Source organism: Pararge aegeria, chromosome 11 (assembly GCF_905163445.1).
Source record: "Pararge aegeria chromosome 11, ilParAegt1.1, whole genome shotgun sequence".
NCBI lineage: Eukaryota > Metazoa > Arthropoda > Insecta > Lepidoptera > Nymphalidae > Pararge > Pararge aegeria.
This window is the reverse complement of record NC_053190.1, coordinates 18,914,844-18,937,914: the sequence shown is the minus strand read 5'-3', so window position 1 is coordinate 18,937,914 and position 23,071 is coordinate 18,914,844. Positions and strand designations below refer to the sequence as shown.

The following is a 23,071-nucleotide window of genomic DNA, read 5'->3' as shown; positions in this document are numbered from 1 at the left end:
AAATGAGATTGTAAGGGATGGATTAAGGTATGTAACTTTTATAAAAAGCCGTTATATACAAAACATACTTTATTAGCGGTGATAACTCATCGAAGATTTTGTATGGATTTGACAAAATTTTGGCAATCTAAGTTGCTTTAGTTAAAAAAATAATTGTCATTCAATAAAGGTAACTTATTTCAAAACAAGTGCATTTAAGTAAATACAGTAAATATAAGTAGTTTTACTAAGATTATGATGACAATTCTGTTGTATACAAAAGTCTAAACTAGCTTTATATTTTCTTAACAATTTGAAATGAACTTTGCACAAAAAAGGAACTGAATGATTGTTTACATTATAAGACAATATAGTAAAATCGACTTTACAAATAACACGGAAGGGATAGCACTACTTTAATGCCTAGATAAATAGTCAGTGCTTTGTATTAGTCGAAAGTATAACCGCCCAAACTAATTTGACTAAGCTAAGCACAGCCTTTCATACCGATTAAATAAATTTGTTTGTTTAGCACAAGCAGAGTCGTGGTCAGTGGCGTGCATCTCGTAGATTCCAGACCCTCAGGTAGACTTACAATTTCAAGATTTAAAAAAAATTAAACAATTAAAAGAAAACTGAAAGCGCCATCTAGTTAAAACTGGACGCACTTCTATGTAACTTCAATGGACGACTAGTCACGTGTCATGGTTTAGAACTAAAATAGGCAAAATATTACTATTATATTTTGTTTTTGAATTGTAAACAGTATCCGTAAATAAAAAGTAATTTGAAATATAATTTGAATTTCATAATATTAGCTGGGGTAGTCACGATTAAATATCCATTTACCTACCCGGTAAATCGTTTATTGGTCGCTCGAATGAATGCGCCCTGTGCATAGAAGCACCGCGATTGAATATGTTGTTACTAGGAAGATCTGGTGTGTAATACTATAATCGTATGCCATTTTTCTAAAGGAATTTTGCTTTCTCCTTACGGAAATAAGAAATCCAAATTGTTAATTGTTAACAAAGTGTTTTTTTTTATATAAACAAAATAAATTTGCTTTTTGTTATTATTTTAAAAGGCAATAATTATGTTTTCTAATAAAAAACTGTAAAAGTAGCTAATTTGTTCAAAAAGTATATTAAAATAACCAAATAAAAAGTTGCCGAATTATGTTAAACAAATAATTACATTTACCAGGTAATGTTGGCAACTGATAAAGTAATATTCTTTTTTATTTATTGTTCAAATTACTTCTTTTAAATAGATTTGTGTACTAATATTACGGACATTTTTGACTATGATATTCTCATTATCGCTGGCGATCGCCAAGCGCCATTATTGTTTACATTTTACCTTTTTTCATAATAATTTATATACATAACCTAATTCAGTGAGGATTAGGTTTTATATTATATTATTATACCTACTGTTTTTTTTTTGTTCACTGTACGGTTCTTTGTAAATACAGTTACAATTATTTATTATTGTTAACATGAACTATTGTGACAGTTTACTGTTTGTATATTATTGTGAGGAATATTCGTTGTGTAAGGAAGCACTTATATTCGGCGTGTGATCTCATGGTTCAGTGTGCTTGAAAAATTTAGGTAAGTTTAGAGCAAATTCTTAACTAACGTTTTATTGAGATTATTCGCAAAGGAAGGAATGTACCTACAACGCGCGGCACGTAAAAAGAGCTCTGACTGATACACATAAATAGGAGATTTTTTTACAAAGAACCTAAGAATAACAGTGATCAGTTTTTTGTTTCATTATTTATTTTATTGTTTACACTAAAAAACATTATATAATGTGATCGCCGCAATGGCAGACAATTTTAAGAACTGATTTACCAAATAGTATCAAAAAAAAAAATTTAGGTAAAATAAAATTATAAAAGTAACTTAAAAAAAGCATGTTAATTACCTGCAGGACCGAAAACCCTATGCACGCCACTGGTCGTAGTTAAAGCCAACGTACTACTTTCATTTAATTTTTTTCAGATGCATTCAATTTCAAAACATACCAAATTGTTACACAAACAAAATAAACCAATTTACATCATTGTTAATTTTTATTTTTAATGGACATTATTGAATCTCATTTTAATTTTATCATATTACATTAGGTATATTTGAAAATAGTCTAGAAATATAAAAAAAAAATTTAAATTGAACGCTACCTATCTGACACTGTCGAAGTCATGTCTTCGACAAATTTCACATGCCTTGATGTGTGCTCTCTTCGTGCTCTCCGAATAATGCATGTGTGCGTCTATTGTTTGGGAGTTTGCTTTTTTTTTATTATTATTTTGCAAATTTGTCTTAAATTCCTCTACTAGGCTTTGCTTAATCGACACCGCCAGAATTGTGGCATAAATCAATACGCATGTTATCGTATTGATAGTGGAGAACTTCATTGAAATTTGTCAATATTATTATATATTTGGCGGCCGATAGGTGCAGTGGGCAGCGACCCTGCTTTCTGGGTCCAAGGCCGTGGGTTCGATTCCCACAACTGGAAAATGTTTGTGTGATGAATATGAATATTTTTCAGTGTATATACTATAATATACATAAATATAAAAATATATTCATCAGTCAACTCAGTACCACAAGCTTACTTACTTCGGGGGTATAGATGGCGATGCGTGTATAGTCGTAGAAAAATGAAATTGAATTATGAATTTGAATTTTACGTGCCTATATATCTCTACATTTCGGTTATTGTTACAGTTTTGATATTAAATATGAAATAATACAAGAGTGGTCTCATTTTAAGTAAAACCTATAAGCTTTGGAAATTCAGCGTCAACTCAATTTTATATTACTAAGAAGTTATATCAACCTGATTATTATTGCTGTTTCCGTAGCGTTGTCGCTAGTGAAGACAAACCGATTCTAGGTGATCTGGGTGAAATGTGGTAAAGGTAATGTTCCTTAAGTGGTATTTCAAGACAAAGTAAGATTTAGCTTATGCTGCAGCACCAACAGTCTGCCGAATCCGGAACCCTTCAGCAACTTACAGCACGTAACCCTGTTTGGGATCATAAGAATTGTATCGGTGAGTAGGAGGTAGATATGTTATGATGAACTCTTAAGAGTCTTAGTGTGATGTTCAAAAATCTACAACCATCTTCAACAATTAAGCATTAGATGCAGAACATATTTATTCAAATCCAGTTCCAGAGACTAGCGTGTTCAAACAATCGAAACTTTTCAGCTTTCTCATAAAAGTATAGAATACTTGGATGTGGAAAATAGTATCGATAACTAAGGAGCCTAATGGAAAGTTATCGCATGCCTAGATAATGTCTATTCACTCCTGCCTTGAAGGCACTCTAGGTATGCTTGGTAGAAACTGTAGCGGCGATTATGGTTTACAGCTTACACGCTCCTTAAAATTACACTGGGTATTTGGTATTAATATATCGTATGGTTTTTAAATATGCCGCGCAACGTGACAGCGCAGTCGCGTCAGCTCGGCTACGTTCGGTTGTCGTCGGAGCGCACATGCAGGTAGGGGCAGATATGGCCGCTATTCATTATTATGCCAAGTGTAGGTGTGCGAGCGATAGGCAACTTCGGATTTGTAGATGTGGCTATGCGCTTATTGCTCCATATCTGACATGAGGGTCCACTTACAAGTACGAACGTGGAGTCAAACATTTTGCAATGAAATTAAATATCCTAATGATCGTTATTGAATAATACTGGTTTTTCCAAGTTAGAGGAGATGTTTTCCTGGATATTATCTTATAATATGATTGCGCTTATCAAGCAAATCGATGAATAGTTCTTATTCAAAGGAGCTAATTGGAGTTATTTAAAATTCCTCCGCGATCAAAATGTAAACACTCGAGGCATATCCACGCTATTCTCGCACACGCAAGTTTTATCAGCGATGTATTATCAAGTCGGGGTTATATAACTCGGCGGTGTCGATATCGCCGTCCTTGTCTGGCGCGGCCCTCTCGCCGATCGTTCGCGGCGAGCGGCAGAGAGGGACGCGCGGTTGCATTCGATCCTGTTCTGTTCTGTGTCGTCCAATCGCGCCCGATCTGTGCGTGTTCCGGTTCTTTGTCATCAATGGGTTGCCGGGCGAGACCGATTCGAGTGCCACTTGAAAACTATTTACGCTAAATTTGAGTTATTTTTTGGCTTATGAGGTGTTCTAGAAGATCGTCCGAGCTAATTGCCAAAGGCCCAGTGTGAAATCGAGATCCGAGCGGTGGTATTTAGCGCGATCGACGTTAGGCCCTTTCGGCATTAATGAGGCGTACCCACTTCAGCTGACTGCGTCGTACGCAAGGCTACTCTAACTAAACTAGTAGTAGTCCGGCGTTCGAGGGAGGCGGTCGGCTCGCGGTCGCAGTGCTATGCGGATATGTTATTGAGGTCTAAAATGTGTTGGGAACGCTCGCCATAGGCGTGTCGCGTGCGGGTTCGTGCAGGTTGCGCCGTGCGGGAGCGCGAGTGAGTGAGTGCAGGACTCGGGGCGGGCCGAGGCTCAATAATGCTCAAGTTCCTGACGCATAAGCTCCGAACGCATTCGCTGAATGAGGAGAACGTTTCCGAGAAGGTGGGTGTCGCGCGGCGAGCCGGCTCCGCGCCGCGAAGGTCACACCGCCACCAGAAAATGGCCGCCCGCTCGCGAGAACAAAGGAGCGGAACGAGCGGCTCGCTAGCTCCGCGGGCGCTGCCGGGCTCTCGGTGGCGGTGTGCGGCCACAGGCCGGTGTCTGAGGGAGCGTTTCTGTTGCAGGTGGAGGAGCGGGACTCCGGCACCGAGTCGGACGACGAGGCCGACCGCGCCGACACCGGTGAGTGCCCGCGGCTCACGAGCGAGCGCGCCCAGCGCCGGCCGGTTTGTTATTCGTGCCCGCTCTGTCGTGCCCACTGCGAAAACATAAAGTCACCCTTATCACAATCGTGTGTGACCCGCCTGACTCGTTCGGCGGCTTGGTAAATAAATAGAATTATGCTAAATTGAAAAAAAACAACAAAAAATGGTTGATACGTTTCCAATTGTAGCCGGCATTATTGGATTCCTATTAGCATACCGGTTTATTGAGCGAGCTAATTTGACGGGCAAGTTATTAGTTCGAACTGTAATTGAAAATGATGCCTATCTACTACCCATATTAACCTGCCTGTAATACTAATACTATATCTCTGTATCGGCACACAAGGAGAATAATTTGTATGGATCACACGTACAGTTGCTTTTTCTAAATCCATTTCTTTGTTGGTCTAGTGTGACCTTGGCGCGCGACCTTGAACTTTTGCATAGGTGGCACTACATTAATGCGAAATGCTTACAAAATAAAGTTTATTATTATCACTTTAGCGCACAATAGGCATTTCTACACCGATGTCGACAGCCAGCTTTATCAATACGAAAGTGTAGCAAGTTTAAAAAAAAGTAAGCATCGCCATTTTATGTAGCCGTGCTAACAACTAGTTGGGCAGGCTTTTTGGGTAAACAGGAGGTAGGCTTTGTACGTACAATTTGCGATTGTACCTACTTACCTACTAGATTAGGATTAAGCACAGTGCACACACACACCTTCCATCATCCACAATCTCGACTACTGAGTTCAAAATCTTGGAAACATTTTAAATACCTAACGGAATCTTCGCCAGCAAGACTATCTGCCAGGATCTATTAATTCTGATCCTGCTGAGCCGAACTTGAAAGAAATAAATGCTTCGAGGCATATTGATAACACAATGGTTTAAAATGGTTTAAAGACAAGAAAAAAATATATAATCATTTAAAGTCTAAGCAATTGGAATAGATTCTATAATAAGCTGTTTGTATGAATAATATCCAATTTTTTTTATTTTTTTTTGTTACCGTACCTACCAATAAGATAATCATATTGCCTAGTCATAACCTGGGTTCAAAAGCCAAAATACTATCGCTTCGGTCGCTTATCTAGAGTTCTGAACAAAGTATCATAAAACTACAGGTGGGTTATGTTAGGTCGGTATAGTACTCTTATTAGATTAATAAACATTTGCTCGGTATCTACATTTTTGGTTCATCATCATCATATCAACCCATTACCGGCCCGGATTGGTGGACTCCACACACCTTTGATAACAGCATGGAGAACTCTCAAGCATGCAGGTTTCCCCACGATGTTTTTCTTCACCGTTGAAGCAGGTGATATTTTAATTACCTACTTAAAACGCACATAACTTAAAAAAGTTAGAGGTGGTATTAGTAGTAGCGTATGTGTAACGCATGGGCAGTACAAGAGCCCCTGAGACGTTGCTAGACCGTATGATCGGAGAGGTAACTGAAGATTTCACAAATTCTTGACAGAATTAAGAATTAGCCTGAATTCCATCCCAACCTTAGTAACCAACAACAAGACTAGGTTGCTGTACGTATAGGCAGTTTCTCTGGTAGGTACTGCAAATGTTTATGGGCGGTTCACGTTTTATGAGGTAGGTACTTTAGGTTTACAAAATGCAAAGTATACCACATACACATTTAAAATGTAAAATGTACAAGCATGGCATTCTTCATTCGGTTCAACAATTACAATAACACAAAGTTGGTAGTTGAACTGTCTGTAAGGGTTACAATACGACATGTTACAAACAAAAAAGTTATGATGTTTATACATTTCTTGTATGCATATTGAAGTCACTGAAGACAGACATAGCTTCTCAGAGGCTATGATACCAAAAACATAAAATAATGTGAAGGATGTGCCTAGTGCATTTTGATGGTTTTGGATTTAATTGAAACCTTTCTTTGTTTGCTTTTAGAAATCGGTGATAGTCATGTGGTAAGGACTCTGGCCTTCCTTTAGAGGGACAGAGTTCGATCTCCATCATAAACCTCTTAACTTTTCGGAGCTATGTGCGTTTTAAAAATTCTGCATGCCATACCAAAAGGTCTGCATAATATTCTCAACAGCGTGTGAAGTCTTACAATCTGTGATTGGCCAGCGCAGCGGACTAAACACTTCCCATATATAGAGGACACCCGTAATAGCACGATAATGAAGATGAACAAGATAATGAAGTTATCATTGGCTAAATCTTAAGGTATTAATTGTGTAAGTCGATGGGGGGATAATTAGTGCCTGCCAACTATCATTACAATACATATGCATATGCATTGGAGGCATCTTCCCTTGAATTGTATCTATTCATGATATATAAATAATGAATACAGCATAATGCAGGTTTAATCATTTACCTTCTCACTGTATAACACTCGCCGAATCCTAAGGCGGGTAAGATCGGAAAGTAGGAATTCTTGGACATTCGATCCTATCCAGGTTTAATATTTATCTATAACTTAATATAGGCTTTGTCTTGACTTACTAACAGACAACATACAGCTATACAACAGGACTTTTCCACACGACTTTTCAGAGAATCCGACCTCAATATGGGGTTAATTGTATCATCATATCAACTCGTTCCCGTCCCAGTACAGGGTACGGGTCTCCTATCACAATGAGAAGGGGTTAAGGCCGTAGTCCACCACGCTGGCCCAGTGCGAAAGTGCCCAGTGCGATTTGTGGACAACGTTTGTATGAAAGACCTTATTATATAATATTGCTTCCAAATTTTGAAATTAAGGATGAAAGTTTGTACGAAGGAGGAGAAGGAGATTTTTAATTTTTATTTATGGAACATGGTATTTTGTCTCTCATTTGCTTTGAGCTTGCTCCAGGGTGCGGGGGGAGGTGTAGGCACCACGGGAAAGCTTCTTAATCAACGAACTTAGTTGTATAACGGATACAGAGTGCATTTGTCATCTGTGTTTGCTCACACATTTGTGCACTCCAAGCGGGTAGGAGCTGGAATTCACTTTCCGGGGACAGAGTTATCCCGGGACGCACCTCTAAAGTTTTTCTAAGTTATGTGCGTTTTAAGTACTTAATTAAACTGACAGACTGACGTGCAATTGACATAATTTATGTAATACCACTTTGAGATATTGTAAATCCATGCTGCGAGTTGCAACAGGACTTTCCGCGGACTGCGGACTCTTCAACTTTCAGCAGATGCGTTTGCGCCCATTTTGGATAACTGTCTTGTTTGTCTCGAAAGAGGCTTTCTGGGGTTTTTTCTAAATTTAAATTTAGGTTAGGTTGAAGCTTAGTTAGGTAAGTTAGTCGTGTAACGCCTTGATTACCTATAAAGCCAAAACAATAAACTGTCGTTATACTTAACTACTTATTTACTTACAATCGGTCTGTCGTAATCGCAGTGCGCGTATTTTATCACCAAAGTCAAAGTAAAGTCAAGGTCTGGGCCTAATGATGCGGAGCCGCCGTACCTACTTACATACCTACGTACACAATATTGTACATACATGTGCTCGAGTATTAAGCACACTTTGCATACCTGCAATCGGGTAATAGATGAATGAATGAATATACTTTTATTGCACACCACAAAAAATACATAGAACCATAAGAAAAGTATAACAAAACAACGTATATTATACAAGTATACTTTTTATTGTTCTAAAACCTCAACTAAGTTATATTACCTATGTAGCTTTCTTAATACCGACATCGATTTGTCTTATTATTAACCACAAACGATACCTAAACTACACTGGAAAATTATTTTTATTTTAGAAGCTGTAGGTAGCACACAAAAATCCTTGGTCACGTCCTGTCGTTTTATGTTTATTTTAATTTTTAGTTCTATCTATCTTTATATATGAAAGAGAAAGTGTGTGGGTATGTTCCGTATAGGCTCCGAAACGGCTGGACCGATTTCAATGAAACTTTCAGGGAATCTCCGGATTGACCTGGTGAGTAATCCTGTAAAGTTTGGTTACGATCGAAGCACTCCTATGTTTGAACTGTCAAATTGTCAAATACAGCTTTTATTTACTATGATGACATTCTATTGTTGGGTTTACATGGGTGTAGATAATAATCTTCACCCGCTCGAGAAGAGAATAGATGAGAATTAAAATTTAATTATTATATAATACGGAGAGAAATAAATGATTTAATATATTTTAATATATTAAATTAAAGCAAAATCTAGCCCAGCGAAGCGGGCTGGGTACGCTAGTTATATATATAAATAAATCTAAATCTATATAAATTTGAGGGAACTTATGCGTTAGTAAAATTTTAGGAGTTGCTAAATTGCAATGGTTACTTAGCTTTATCGTAATCTATTTGTATATTAAAAGTAGCAATGATAAAGCTGAAAAATATTATTTTTCGATAGAACACACTAATCTCTGGAACTACCAGTAAAATTGCCATCGGGAATTTAAATAAGTGGTATGTGGTCCCAGTTGCGAATAGCCGATAGTTTCATAAGTCATTTCTGTAATAAGGCTGAATCTATATTCTATATAAATAAAATTAAAAGCCCTGACGCACAGCCTTGACTACTAGGGTTGGAAACTTGGAAATTTGACAATAGGTTTCTTGTATGACGAACCCGCACACTAAAAAAGAATTTTTGGAAAATTCCACCGCTACGAGAGTGAAATGGGGGGTTGTACAATTGATATTTGCTAAAAATTTTAATCAGAGGAAGCCTAAATATAGATAAAGAACACAAATAGATATTTTTTTATTTTTGTATTATGTGGAACGCGACGGATTTAAGTGCAATTTAGTATACTTATAGCTGACATCAGACAAATACCTTGAATGTTAGCTCCGGGCTAACATTCAAGGTATTTGTATCCGAAACATAGGGTTCCTAAAACAAAGTGATAAGGCTTAGACGAATTTATATCTCGACCGATATTCATGAACGTTTTTTATTCTAAGGGTTATATCATCTTTTTATCATTGTCCAAATTTGGTGAAGATCTCGTGCTTATCATTAGAGATAGAGACCAACACTTCCTTAGCAGACAGAATCAACCCACTGAATTTAGCCTTAACGTGGCTTTATATGTAGATACACACATTCTACTTATACTTACAAGAGCGTGCTAACACTTCATAAAGAATGGTTGAAATTTTCCTGGCTAGCCTTTTGCATAAGAGTCAACTAAGATTATGATTTAGACTCTTAATTTAACGATAACTATAAGCAGGACTAGGATTTCCGCAAAATAAAACAAATATAACTTCGGGCAGAGTAACACCCTGGTTCAATCTCACACGTATAACGTTCGCTTATTTATTCTACTACCCTATTTATAGTATTTTCATCAATGTATCAAATCAACATTTAATATTTAGATAGCTTATATATTTGATTAGTTAGAATTCATGATTACATAAATAACCAATTATTGGAATATCAATCAAATAATTAAATGAACATAAACCAGCATCTTGTAATAAACTACGTCACGTCCGTCGGGTGCCTATTGGGTACTTGTTAACAAAGTCTTTAGTGATAGAAGCTGGTAGACTAGCAATAGTAATAAATATAATAATAATAGTCAACCAATCCGCACTGGGCCAGCGGGGTCGACTACGGCCTTAACCCTTCTCATTCTGAGAGGAGACCCGCGCCCTGTAGTGGACTGGTTATGGGTTGATGATGATAGAAGCTGAAACTGACGTTATCTTTCGAACGTGAAAAATTTAAGAGATACCTAAAGCTTGCATGTTGGAGATAGACATTGTATAATTTTAAGCCAGGGTAAATAAACTGTTCCGACGTGATTTGTTAAAAAACTGAACTAACGCGACGAAATTGTGGGCGTAAAGTAGTATCAAATAAGAAGATTGCGTAAGTACCTACGAACCTACTTGTTTTTGGTCAAAACATGTTTGTGCCAAAAATGTAATTGAAGTGCAATGCTTTATATCCGCCTTTAATTTAAGACAAAGACCGGCCAGTGTATGCTTTACTCATAATAATAAAGTACATATAAGTTACCTAAGTTTTAATAGCAGATACATATTGATACTACCTGAAAATGTCATGTGAATACCTACGTACTTAGCAAGGAGACGCGCTGTCTGATTGCGCAGGCGCAGTTTGTTTTAGTAAATCGAAAAAACGATTGGTTCAACGCAGCCAATACTTGTTTTTAAGCGCCACTTTGTCTGTCAAAACTTACAGTAACCACTAAGACTATCAATTTGGAGTGGCTATGGAAAGGTCCCCGATGCTTATCCGACTTTACAGCAAAAGATAAAAGTAATACCAAAAGTAGGTAGGTACCTTCCTAGGTTACTACGGGACATCATAATATGGAGGCAAGATGAAACAACCTTACAACCCTCGCGTAGTTGCATATTATACTGCTCTCTGTTAAATACCTGCATAAGTTCTAACAACTTCTCAACTATTTAAAACTGAATTATCATCCCACACTGTCACATAAAACTGGATATTAATATAGTATTACTTCATCGACGATTAGGTATCTTGTTCAGTATCTCTAGTTTTTTTTTACAGATTATAGCAAAATAATAACATTAGTTGCATGTCAAGTTTATTCTTATCTCTGGTTTCCAATTGCTAGATATCCAGTGTGATTTGTCTACATAAAATTTTCCATTCAGCAAATACTTAACGTACCTATATATCGTTCGTTTCGTTGGTCGGTCTGTTATTGTATCCTAAGATTGTGTTTTTCATTATGTTTTCTTTAGGGCACCATAACATGTGGTAAGTACTTAGGTACGTATAAACTACTTTTTGGTGCACTTATAAACCCAATTGCCTGTAGATAAAGATCGTTAGACATTTTTTTTTAAATTCTTGCTATTGATACATACAAATTAATGTTTTTTAGGTGTCTTCGAACTTTTAAAGTATCACTAATACTGAACAGTAGAAATCAATGCCAAAAGTTTCGTGCTCTGGAAGTGGAAATTCTTTGGCTTATTTTGATAGATTTCTACGTATTTTATTTTGTACTCTACAAAATAAAATACAGTACTTTTGTTTGTTACAACTTCTCAGAAGAGAAGTTGTAACAAACAAAAGGTTACGGTGTGGTACGTTCGGTTTCGGATCTCTGTCGGGTCTTCCAAACTTTGTCTGATTGATATGCCTGATTCCATGGTTATATGGGAAAATTTATTTAAAGCTATTTTATTTCCGTGGGATCTCTGCGGGCTAATGCCCCTAATACGAGCAGTAGACAGCGTGCACAGGGTTTTTGACTAGGGTATGCATAAAGAAAGAAGGCGCCATAAAACAAAAATCCTTCGCATTTATGAGTTATACAAAAATTTTAGGGTAGGCAGTGCTTTTGTGCATGTATGGAGTGCACGCCACTAATTACAAGTGAGGCTAGACTCGATGATCGATCAGCAGATCGGCCGACGCCTGTCGGACGCAACCGGAAACCGCTGCGTCGTCGCCTCATTATGGTAGTTATGGCCTTATGGGATACAAAACGGACGATTATTATTGTCTAAATCGAGGAGACGACGTCGCTTTGAACTGCGGATTTATAAATTTTTAAATCTCTGTCACATTGCGCTAATATTCGCTGCGAATACTAGTATATTTTTAGCGATAAATCCACGCTGATGAGTACCAAATTTCAGAAAAAACATTTTGTCGTCTGCAGACCTCTACGAGCATTTCTAAAACAGCTTGGCAAGTGTCTTTGGGGTTTTCAGTTCCGTAACAACATATCATAATAAGTAGTCTCAAAAAATTATTAACCTTGTATGTTTTGTTGTTGCACCACAGAACATGTATAACAGAAGTTTAATGTGTCAGAACAGATCAGAGAGTCGACCCCAAAAATTGTTTGCAGCGTGGACGGCTTGTCCTGTCGCAGCAAGCAATTTGTAGCTTTTTAAGCTGCAGCTGATGCCCTGGAAGTTGAATGTACTACCGCAGTTTGAGCCTAGGGCTCGAAAAAATTGGGAAAATTGCTTTTTGTGCGGACCACGGCTTACATGATCCGTACGGCCCCGAGACCGTGAACCGTCCAGGTGTCGTACGAAATCAGAATCAGCAAGTAACATGTTTTTTTTACTTTCTCATCATTTTGGAGCCGTGGAGTTATTTTAATATTATTAATACTTTAGTTTGAATTGGGCTGGTTTTGAGGAATTTTATTTGATGTCAGGCTGTCAAATTATCTTCCCTATGTGATATCTGTATTTGTTCAGGTGGGAGATTCAATTTACACTGGTATCGTTGAACACATTTCAAGGTTAGGTTTGTACACCACATTTGTGCGTCTGTCGAATCGAAAACATTGGTATTATAAACTGATTGGATAATTTAGTTGGCCGTAACCTCAGTCACATTATGTTCTGATATTTGATATTTTTAATAAATACTGGAATATAAGCGGCCTTTATCCATATATATTGAGCTAGGTTAGGTACTCAGGGATAAATTAAAAAAAATAATAAACAAAATGGAAAATTGCTACTCAACTTTACCCCTCGGGAAATGATTTTTCAACAAAAAATTAATTTTCCCAAATTATTTTACTGAGCTTCGCCTACGCATTTGGAACTACGTTGTCCAAATACGAAATCTGTAGATCAATCGTTTTAACGAGGTGATTTTGGACCTGCCAATGCACAAGTTTAAAGAATTTGTTAAAACACATTTATTACAGCGAGGTTACTATACAATTGATGAATTTTTTAATGACAAGGTTGCTTGGAAGCATCCGGCTCCGCTTTCAGCTCTCACAAGATAGAAAAATGAATGGTAAAATGTAAATTGTTGATGTTGGAAAAGAGCAACTGCTGAGTTTCTTGCCGGCTTCTTCTCGGTAGAATCTGCCTTCCGAACCGGTGGTAGAATCACTACAAACAGACAGACTTGAGGTTTCAAAAGTGCTTATATTAGGCCTACTTGAAATAAATGTTTTTTTTTTGTAGTGGGCTCACATTTTAGGGGTATTAAAACCCTAACGTTACTTATTTTCTAAGCGGCATCTTAACGGAGGCACTTATTTGTCGGCACTAATTTTGCACAGTCAACGAACGACACTCACCAATGTTAGCCAAGGAAATACGTTGTAGGTGTGCCAGCACTGGCCATTCATTAGGAGCTAAGAGTACAACAGAGTGGCTGCTGAACGGCCGCAGCGCTGCCGGTGCCAGTCAGCCGGCAGAGGTGGCATGAATTAAACATCGCTCCTAAAGTGGATAAATTAATTAGAGCCGCTTCTGCGAAACTGCGTTGGCAGCGGTACCATACAAGGGTTGTCCACTGGAACTTTTAATTGTCGTAGTAGAGCTTTTAGTGACAGAGCTCATACGAGGAAATACTACTCACTTTCTGCTACCAAGCAGCATTATTGCAATGCTGTTTTCCGGTCTGAAGCGCTTAGTTGATGATGTTATTACAAACACATGAAGCCAACGCCTCACCATGATGATGATGCAGTCTAAGATGGTAACGGGCTAACCTATTAGAGGGTATGGCAGTTGTATTAAACAGTGGTGTTATTATAATAATAATAGTTGTACTTAACTTACTCTTTATTTCTTGTGTGTTAGCTTTAAGTGTTCCTAGAGCTTACTTGTAACTGTCAAAAGTTTCTTTACATCTATCTACACGATCAGTGTGCTGTTACATTAGATCACCATCATATCAACCCATTACCGCGACACTACAGGGCACGGGTGTCCCACACTGTGAAGGGTATAGGCCGTAATCCAGAACGCTGGCTCGTGGCGGATTGTTCATATGAGATAGTGCATATCAATTGTTTGTCTGATCAAGCATCATTGATTCCAGACTTGCTCTAGATATGTAACCGACCGCCCTTAACTTGCCTCCATCTATCGCAGTCATTATCACTGACAGCTGAAAATATTTATTTATAGTTAGGAGTTAGTAACCTAAATCTACCAACCAACATTAGGGAAGCGTGGAGGGTCTTGATTCTTTTCATAAACCTTTGATGGAGAGGTGAAGTGGTCCCAGCATTGGGTAATCATAGGCTGATGGTGTATCGCATAGTTGGTTCTAAAATTGATAGAACTTTACCTTATTTTCAAATCAGGAGTCCATGGAAACGAAACCATCTCTTAAAGTAGGGTTGCGATACTCATAGCCTATCTAAGGTACTTAGGTAAGAACGCTCAACAACTCTGCATAATCTAGTTTATATCTTTCATATCCTAGATTACCTAAAACTAAGAGAGCTGAGTAAAATATATTTTTTATTCCGATTGATAAAAACCTAAAAAACACAGCCGCTAACTATCAATTTTCTTCGATGTTTGCCATAAAAGAATCCTAATGACGATTAACATAACATGTTTGCTGCTTTCACGTTCCACCCACAGACAGCATGGTTGAGCCTAATAAGAATAACACATGGTAACAGCGGTCGAACAACTCTGCTGCTGACTAAAGTTGGTTGAAAGTTAGAATGTCTCTAGATGCCAAAAGAAAGTTAGCTCACCTGACAACCCTAAGATATTGTGAATCGTTTTATCCATCAATTGGCAATTGCACAGTGAATGGGCCCCCTGCTCACGCGTCCCAACATGGCGCGACGAGCGACGGTCGCAAAAACCACCAGTCTCCTCCCCCTCACACATGCACCACTCTCCGCAGGAGGGAAGGAGAGGCAATGCACACGGCTATCAGGCAAAAACAATCGCAGTGCCATTCCGTAGTAACTGCGACGTTAATGTGTTTCTGAAGAATCAAGACTGCTTTCCTTCCACTACTCCGTCGTTTAGGATTCCATGTACGAGTTGGCTGAATCGAATTAAAAACAGTGCGTAGTTGGTATCAGGATGGGTTATTTGCAATATGTAAGCAGCAAAAGATAAATAAACAAGCCTTTTGGTTAAGTACAAATAAATTCGAGATTAAGTCATGTTTTAACTGATATCTTCAGTATTAATTTCTTATATTTAGAACTTTAAATGCCATACTACTGTTTAATGCATTCCTTCGTTACAATACATATATAAAAGCACCTGATTCTCCGTTTTCCATGAGCACTACTTGAAAAGAGTTTTCGAAATCGTCATAATGTTAAATGAATACTTTGCTTATCCATAGTAAGGAAAACATTATGAGCTTTTCGATTGATGCCATGCATTTTTTTTTTTGATGATGGCGGTAACTACTTACATTTGTAAAAACTTAAAAGTACAAGGGTTCTGAACTTCCGGTCTAAGACTAAATTGAGCTAGTTGTTTTTTTTTATTATCATTAGCCTGATTTTCCAAACCGAGAAGAATCGTCAAGATTACCTAAATAATAGAGACGTGAGATTATTCATAGGTGATAAAATTACAAATAGAAATGACACAAATTATCATTGCTTTAACAACTTTAAGTTACCTAACTTTTCCACTCTAAAGAAATCGTAGATTAATTCGACATGTAAGTAGCCTAAGTACCCAGTAATCCTGGAGTAGAGAGTTGGCAGCCGGAAACTGGTAACCGTAAGAGTGGCAATGCGTGGTGTTTAGTTTAACTTAACATTGGCCACGCATTCCGCTAAATTATTAGTTTATCGGCCGGGCGCTATCTCGCTTCTGATTTCACAAGACTGTGTGTAACTAATGTTTTCGAGGTGATTCGACTGAAGTATGGTATTTGTTAGATTACTGACAGGTTTATCACTCAAAATTTTGAATTATATCGCCAAACAAAGTCGTCTCACGTCAAAGACTCCATAGTCAAACTGATGTCTGAACAATATTCTGAGCTGTGGCCTAGATGAACTCTTCAAACAGCTATTGTGTACGGTGAATTGATGATAGTCATAGTTAGGTTCAGTTATTACTAAACATTTAGCTGTTTATTATTTGCTTTTCATTTCAACTAACAAGGTTTTGAATGACTAGGTGTTAATGGAATTTAACGAATGTTTAAGATGCGTAAGGACTCTGAATCAAAGGCAAAAGATCAACCTTCGATGATTTTTGCAACTGACTTCGTAAACGCGGATTTTATTAGACTTAAATATACCTCTTTGAACCGGTGCTGATCAATTGCCAAGTTAGTGTTTGCGTCGTAAAGTCTGCATGTCATGAGGTGTCCGCTGTCTAGCTGAAGTGAAAAGTCTTACCTAGAGAGCGTATTTTAGATGATCCATGTTGTGTGGTGTATAAAGATTAAAGAAACTCTATATTAAACCATAGACTGGACTTCCGCAAGGTAACGTCTGCCACATTATGCCATTGAAGAGTGTCTACCATCTTCTTAGTTCCCTATTAGTTTAAAGAAAGTGATTATAATCAGGAGCACATAACGCTGGATAACGCTAATTTCGTACCGAGCTGGTACCGAGAATATATCCATCAAGAAATATATAACATGAAATCGAATACAGGCCCTCTTGATCTGTAGAATATACGAACCAGTAGGCTAACGAGTCCATCAAAGGAATAATGAAATCAGATAAGTCGTCGCACGCGCAGCCCATTCGCACGAGATTACGGCTGCAACCAATGGCGTTGGCGCATACCCCCCGCGCTTACGTTCCCCGCGTCACCCCCGTCAGCTGTAGCGATCAAAGCGTAATCGAACTCACTGATAACTACATTGCGTGTAAATCAATACGTTCCTGGTGTTATTAGCCCCTCAGCTTCAAATAGGATATTATTACTGTCACGAACATTTTTGAAAGTCGGACTGCATTGCTTAAATAATGCGTCGACTTGTTCACAAGTACTTGCGATGAGACTCATGCGACTGGTAAGTCCTTTGAGTACGGTATCTGGTTTGCGTTCGATGCGAGGTGACCAGCATAGTCAATAGAATAGTAAATTATAGCAAGTCAAATCAAAATAGCTCTTAAGTATAAACCTAATTCATACCTAATACACACTCAATTTTTTTTTGTAATTTTTATTGCACAACAAAACAATGTACAAAATCTCACTCTCTACCAGTCAATTTGTTTCATTTTAATAACTTGTCGAATTGATTTATTGTGTTATACATAATAGTAGTACAAGAGTCTGCAAAAATAATTGTTACTCTTAATCTGATTTCTTTACAATAATAGTATCTATCATAATAAATAAATCAATTAAAAAATAACTATATTATAACCTAGCGTGTCAGCCCCCGTCCTCGAAGAGCACGTTAAGCAGTCGCGTCAAGTCGGGCCTGGTTATTATCACCAACTTTCGACAATAGTGGTAAAAGGCTACCAACCCGCATTCGGGCAGCGTGGTGGGTCTATGCTTTAAGACTGTCTCTCCAATCAGAAAGGAGGCTTATTCCCAGCAGTAGGACTTTAATAGGCTGCGGATGATGATGATGTTTGCACTAATTTGCTTTCAATGCTCCTTAAAAAATATTGTCTTTCTCTTTATTAAACCCTTAACTCGCTGAACCCCTTAAGATACCTATAGAGTAACATCTCTATAACTCCTTGATAACCTTCTCCTCTTGGAAGCGGGTTATCAAATTACACGTATAAAAAAGTATTTATAGGTATATATTCTATAAACAGATAATTTTTCGAAAATATAACATTCTAAGAGTATCTGACAAGAAAGCAATAATAATGGCCACTCAAAAACCATAAAAACTGGCTAACCGTTTAAGGCAGCCTTCATTAAGCGCATCGCGTGTTCCCGGAACCGTTCCATTCACATGAGGACATTGAAGCTCGCGACTTGCTTGCTAGCTTCTTGCGCAGGCCGGTGTATTAAGAAGATGTGTGTCATAATGTGGCAAAAACAGCTCCGCGGGCGACGTGACTTCCGGCAACAGCGGACTTGCGTCGCGACTTATGTCACGACCAACGTCGGCAGCGACCGGTCGAGTCTCGGAGCCTGTTCGTGTAGCGATCGACAGACACGCCGACACGTCATAAACTGACAACAACCTAGTAGTGTTTAACAGTGTAACACTCCGCTGCTCCGCGCATTTTAGTGCGCCGGATCCCTTCTATTCGCGAAGGGTCAAAAGGAACGAGAGGTGAAGCGTAAGAACGAGAGGTGAGGAGGGCCAGCACTAACCTGAAAGAACTACTGTCAGGAAGACATTAGTAGTTTTGTACTGGTTTTTTCCACTCCGAAAAACAATTTTGCAATTGACTGACGATAAGTTCTCGTGGTGCGCTCCGAACTATGACCTGTGTGTGATGTTTTACGAGAAAATAATTTTATCTTAACGTAACGCCTTCGATCCAAGGCTAATGCAACAATAATAATATAAATAAACTCAACTGTAAATTGGCATGTCTATAGAAGGTCTCTCTGCAGTCGTTTTTACGATGGCCGCCCTCCCATATGTCTTCGTCGTAAAGTTCATGATATCGTCTTCAGGGATATGTTATCAAAGGCAATTTTCGACGAATAAGATCCGACTAAAATTTGATCCCAATCAACTCCGTCGCCAATTTGAGAACTACAAGTTTCATGTTTCATTTATATAAAACGTAAGCTTATAGATTTATCCTTCAAGTTAAATAATTGCATCCATACCTACAAATATTAATAATGCATAAGTGTGTCTATCTGTTTGATCGTTACCATTTTCGTTTGTACGACTCAAACCTTCTTAATGTGAAACTTGACATAGGATACTTTTAACTTTTAATCTGGGAACATCCGGACGTTCCGGTAGGATTGACAACGACAACTGGTGAAGATGTTCTCATGTCTTTGGTTAGTAAATAATGTAAGCCATAATCTTGAAACTTAATAGTGATATCCTTAATACGAGGGAAGTGTAGGAAAAGGGTAGCGACAATTTGAACCTGCCATGTGAAGATTTAGGAGTAGCGTGACGGGATCAGCTGTCGATAGCGATAACTCGCGGCGTTCTGCCACGAGCTGTTATCAGCCGCGTTGCCTAACTCGCGGTTTGTGGAACTGTGCCACTGTAGATTAAAGGCTTTGTTTTTTAAAAACATGATAAGACACGGCTTTGGTCGTGATAACGTAAAGGCTTCGTCCGATTAGGATATTTATTTTTCCTCCTTCGCACAGTTTCTGATATAAACCGTACGAACATCTAACCGCTATCCTACACAATATACCCAGACCCACCGCGTCGCATCCATCCTAGAAGTATAAATTTTTAGTTGCTGTTTTTAGTGATCTGATAACAAAGTGCTTTTCTACCTATATCTTACAAGGTTAAGAAAACAAATTTGGTGGCTATTTGCTTGTATTCAATCTCCCTCTTTTTCATCATTAAGTACTAGAAACATAGAACACGCTTAACCGCTAGACCAAAGAGGTATTTTTTATCTACAAATTCACAATTCTCATACTCTAACTTTTAAAGTTATGTGCTGAGATATTTAAGCAATTAAAATATCACTTGCTTTAACACTGAAGGAAAAAATCGTGATGAAACTTTCTCAAAGGCGTGTGAAGTCCGCATTTTGCCGGCTTTGTGGACTCTGAGAGGAGATCCGTGCTCTGTAGTGAGCGGGTAATCCTCACTTATATTATAAATGTATAAGTGTATTTTCATCCTTCATCTCCCAACTAAGAACCAATCAACTAGATTTTTAGCATGGAGAGTAACTCAACGAGAGGTAGTAGAGAGAGTCCTTCAGATGACTCTTTAACATAGGAAGGGAATCACTATGCGGATGTCCCACTTTATAGAAATAAAGTACGAGACAGGTAGATGGGATCGAAGGTTGGAATGAGAAGAAAGGTCAGAAATAAATCTAAAACGATCTCTTAAATAAGAAGGAGATAATGGAGATAATTGATTATCAAGAATAGAAAAAAAGAAGGGCAGTAGATGAATTAAAATCTTTCATTGCGAGAAGTGATTAAATTTTATCATCATCATCATATCTATTATCGGCCCACTACAAGGCACGGGTCTCCTCCAACAATGAGAAGGGGTTAGATAGATAGATCTTTATTTGCATTATACACACGTTAAGGCAGTAGTCCACGACACAGGCCCAGTGCGGATTGGTGGACTTCACATCCTTTGAGAACATTATGTAGAACTCTCCGGCATGCAGGTTTCCTCACGATATTCCTTCATCGTGGAAGCAAGTTATATTTTTTATTAACTTAAAACGCGCATAACTCGGAAAAGTTAGAGGTGCATGCTGGGAACTCGGCCCACTGCGCTATCACAGCTTTTACTTCGATTAAGGCGCTCCAGCTCTAAAAGTTTTAATTTACGAATATGGTTATCACTTATCGCCATCGAGATGATGGCGAGTAATGTAAAATAGTACCGTGTAATTCTCATATAATGTACGCATCAAAAGTGCCACTTATGGGCCTAATTCAATAAAGATATTTTTGACTTTGACGACTTTAAAAAAGTTCTTCGGTGACATGAGTCGGCATAATCCAGTATCGGAAGAAGAAGAGCTTCAGCAAGGGAAATTTCATTTGATTAATTGCTTAGGTACGAAGGACAAGCAAACCATCGCACTTTCGTATTTATAATCTTAGTTAGGGTGCGAGGGTGTTTGTTTGTTTGATCCCTCCGTTCGGCTCAGCCGCTGAACCGCTGTAGAGCGCGGAGTTGGGCCGCAGTAACCTCCGCGACCCGGTTGCCGCGGGTGAACGGCCGGCCGCGACACTCCGCCGCGACGCAGCCAGCGCACAGTAGGACGGCAGCGACCACTGCCATCGCTATATACCTTCAATATTCATCATATCAATATATTATTGGGCACAGGTCTCTCAAAAGAAGGTTTAGGCCGTAGTCCACCACGCTGCTGGCCCAGTGCGGATCGGTGGCTTCATTATTACAATCAGTAAAATAGGTTATTTTTAGGGTTCCAAACCCAAAGGGCAAAACGGGACCTTATTACTAAGATTCCGCTGTCTGTCAATCTCTATGTCCGTCTATAAACAAGCTGCATCTCATGAACCATGTTACTTAGACGGTTGAAATTTACTGTAGTCGCTTCAACAACAAATACCAGAAAACATAATGACATAAATATTTAAGAGCACCCAACCCATAGAACAAACGTGATACGAAACCCTTTGTGTACGAGTCCGACTCGCACCTGGCCAGTTTATTTACAGTAATTAAATAAATAAATAAATAAATATACTACGACAATACACACATCGCCATCTTGCCTCAGAGTAAGCGTAGTTTGTGTTATGGGTATGGATATGATAGCTGATGAATATCTTTATGAATATAATACACTGAAAAACATTCATGTTCATCACACAAACTTTTTTCAGTTGTGGGAATCGAACCCACGGCCTTGGACTCAGAAAGCAGGGTTGCTGCCCACTGCGCCAGTCAGCCGTAATTATTTAGAGACCAAGCTGATTACAAGAATGCTTTATCTTTCCATAGTTGTAGGACGGTGACGATTATTACTATTTTCCACCTTGAAAACTACGTAGCACGTTTCTTCACTTTAACAAGGCACTTTGCCTTGTTAAAGTTCACATTATGTAATAATTTCAATCTTATCTGAATTATTATTAGGAAATATTCTTTTACAATTAGAAGATATATAATAATAGTAATTATAGGACTATTCGAGTAAAAATAGATCTATTAAAAAGGCTCTCTGCAATATCACAAATATACAAATCGGCTTACGTAAAGCATTCGCCATCGTCAATGGTTTTCAAATATCAAAACACTTTATTTTCCGAGTAAAACCAGCTTAATGAATCTTGATTGAAAGCTGAAATTTGAAGTATGCCACTTACTTACTTAGTGTTCGCTCGGGACTTGCGGATTCGAAATCTGCTTACTTGACCGAACTGTACGCTTGCTATTTGCTAAGCCGTACAGCGTGCAACTCCGCGTGGCTCACCGCCTGCTAAATGCTTATCGTGAGAAGTTAACACTCCCCACTTAGAACTGACCATCTACGTGGTGAACCTACCTAACATCTGGGAGTACCCTCCTAACTCTGCTGCCTTCAGAAAGGGTTACATATAGTTACGCTTCCCAGCGTTGGAACAACATTCCGCCGCCTATTCGGGATTCCCGTACAAAATTTACATTTGGCCATAAGTTAAAGAAATTTATCTTGGTATACAAAGATACCAAGCAAAACGAAGTTAGCAGACTGTGGTTGAATTATGGATTATTATGGAACAGGACATTAATAACAATTTGTGCACATCTATTATCTTTATTTTTCATATTTATAATCTATTACAAGATCAGGTTTACCACATTTAATTCATTCGGTCAGTTCCAAAAACAGTGAAAACGCCCCGCGTAAGTCTCACATTACGTTTACTTTACGTTTTTTGATTCAGT

General features: G+C 38.3%; 1 protein-coding gene across 1 annotated transcript in view; it reads left to right on the top strand.

Annotated features, from left to right (window-relative positions):
* The first annotated feature begins 3,970 nt into the window (after positions 1-3,970).
* LOC120627315 overlaps positions 3,971-23,071 on the top strand; it is a 79,781-nt gene continuing 60,680 nt past the window's right edge. The window contains exons 1-2 of the mRNA XM_039895280.1: positions 3,971-4,569; positions 4,752-4,809. Of these exons, the coding sequence (XP_039751214.1) occupies positions 4,504-4,569; positions 4,752-4,809 (124 nt within the window). The 5' untranslated portion in view covers positions 3,971-4,503. The remainder of the gene's footprint in view (positions 4,570-4,751; positions 4,810-23,071) is intronic.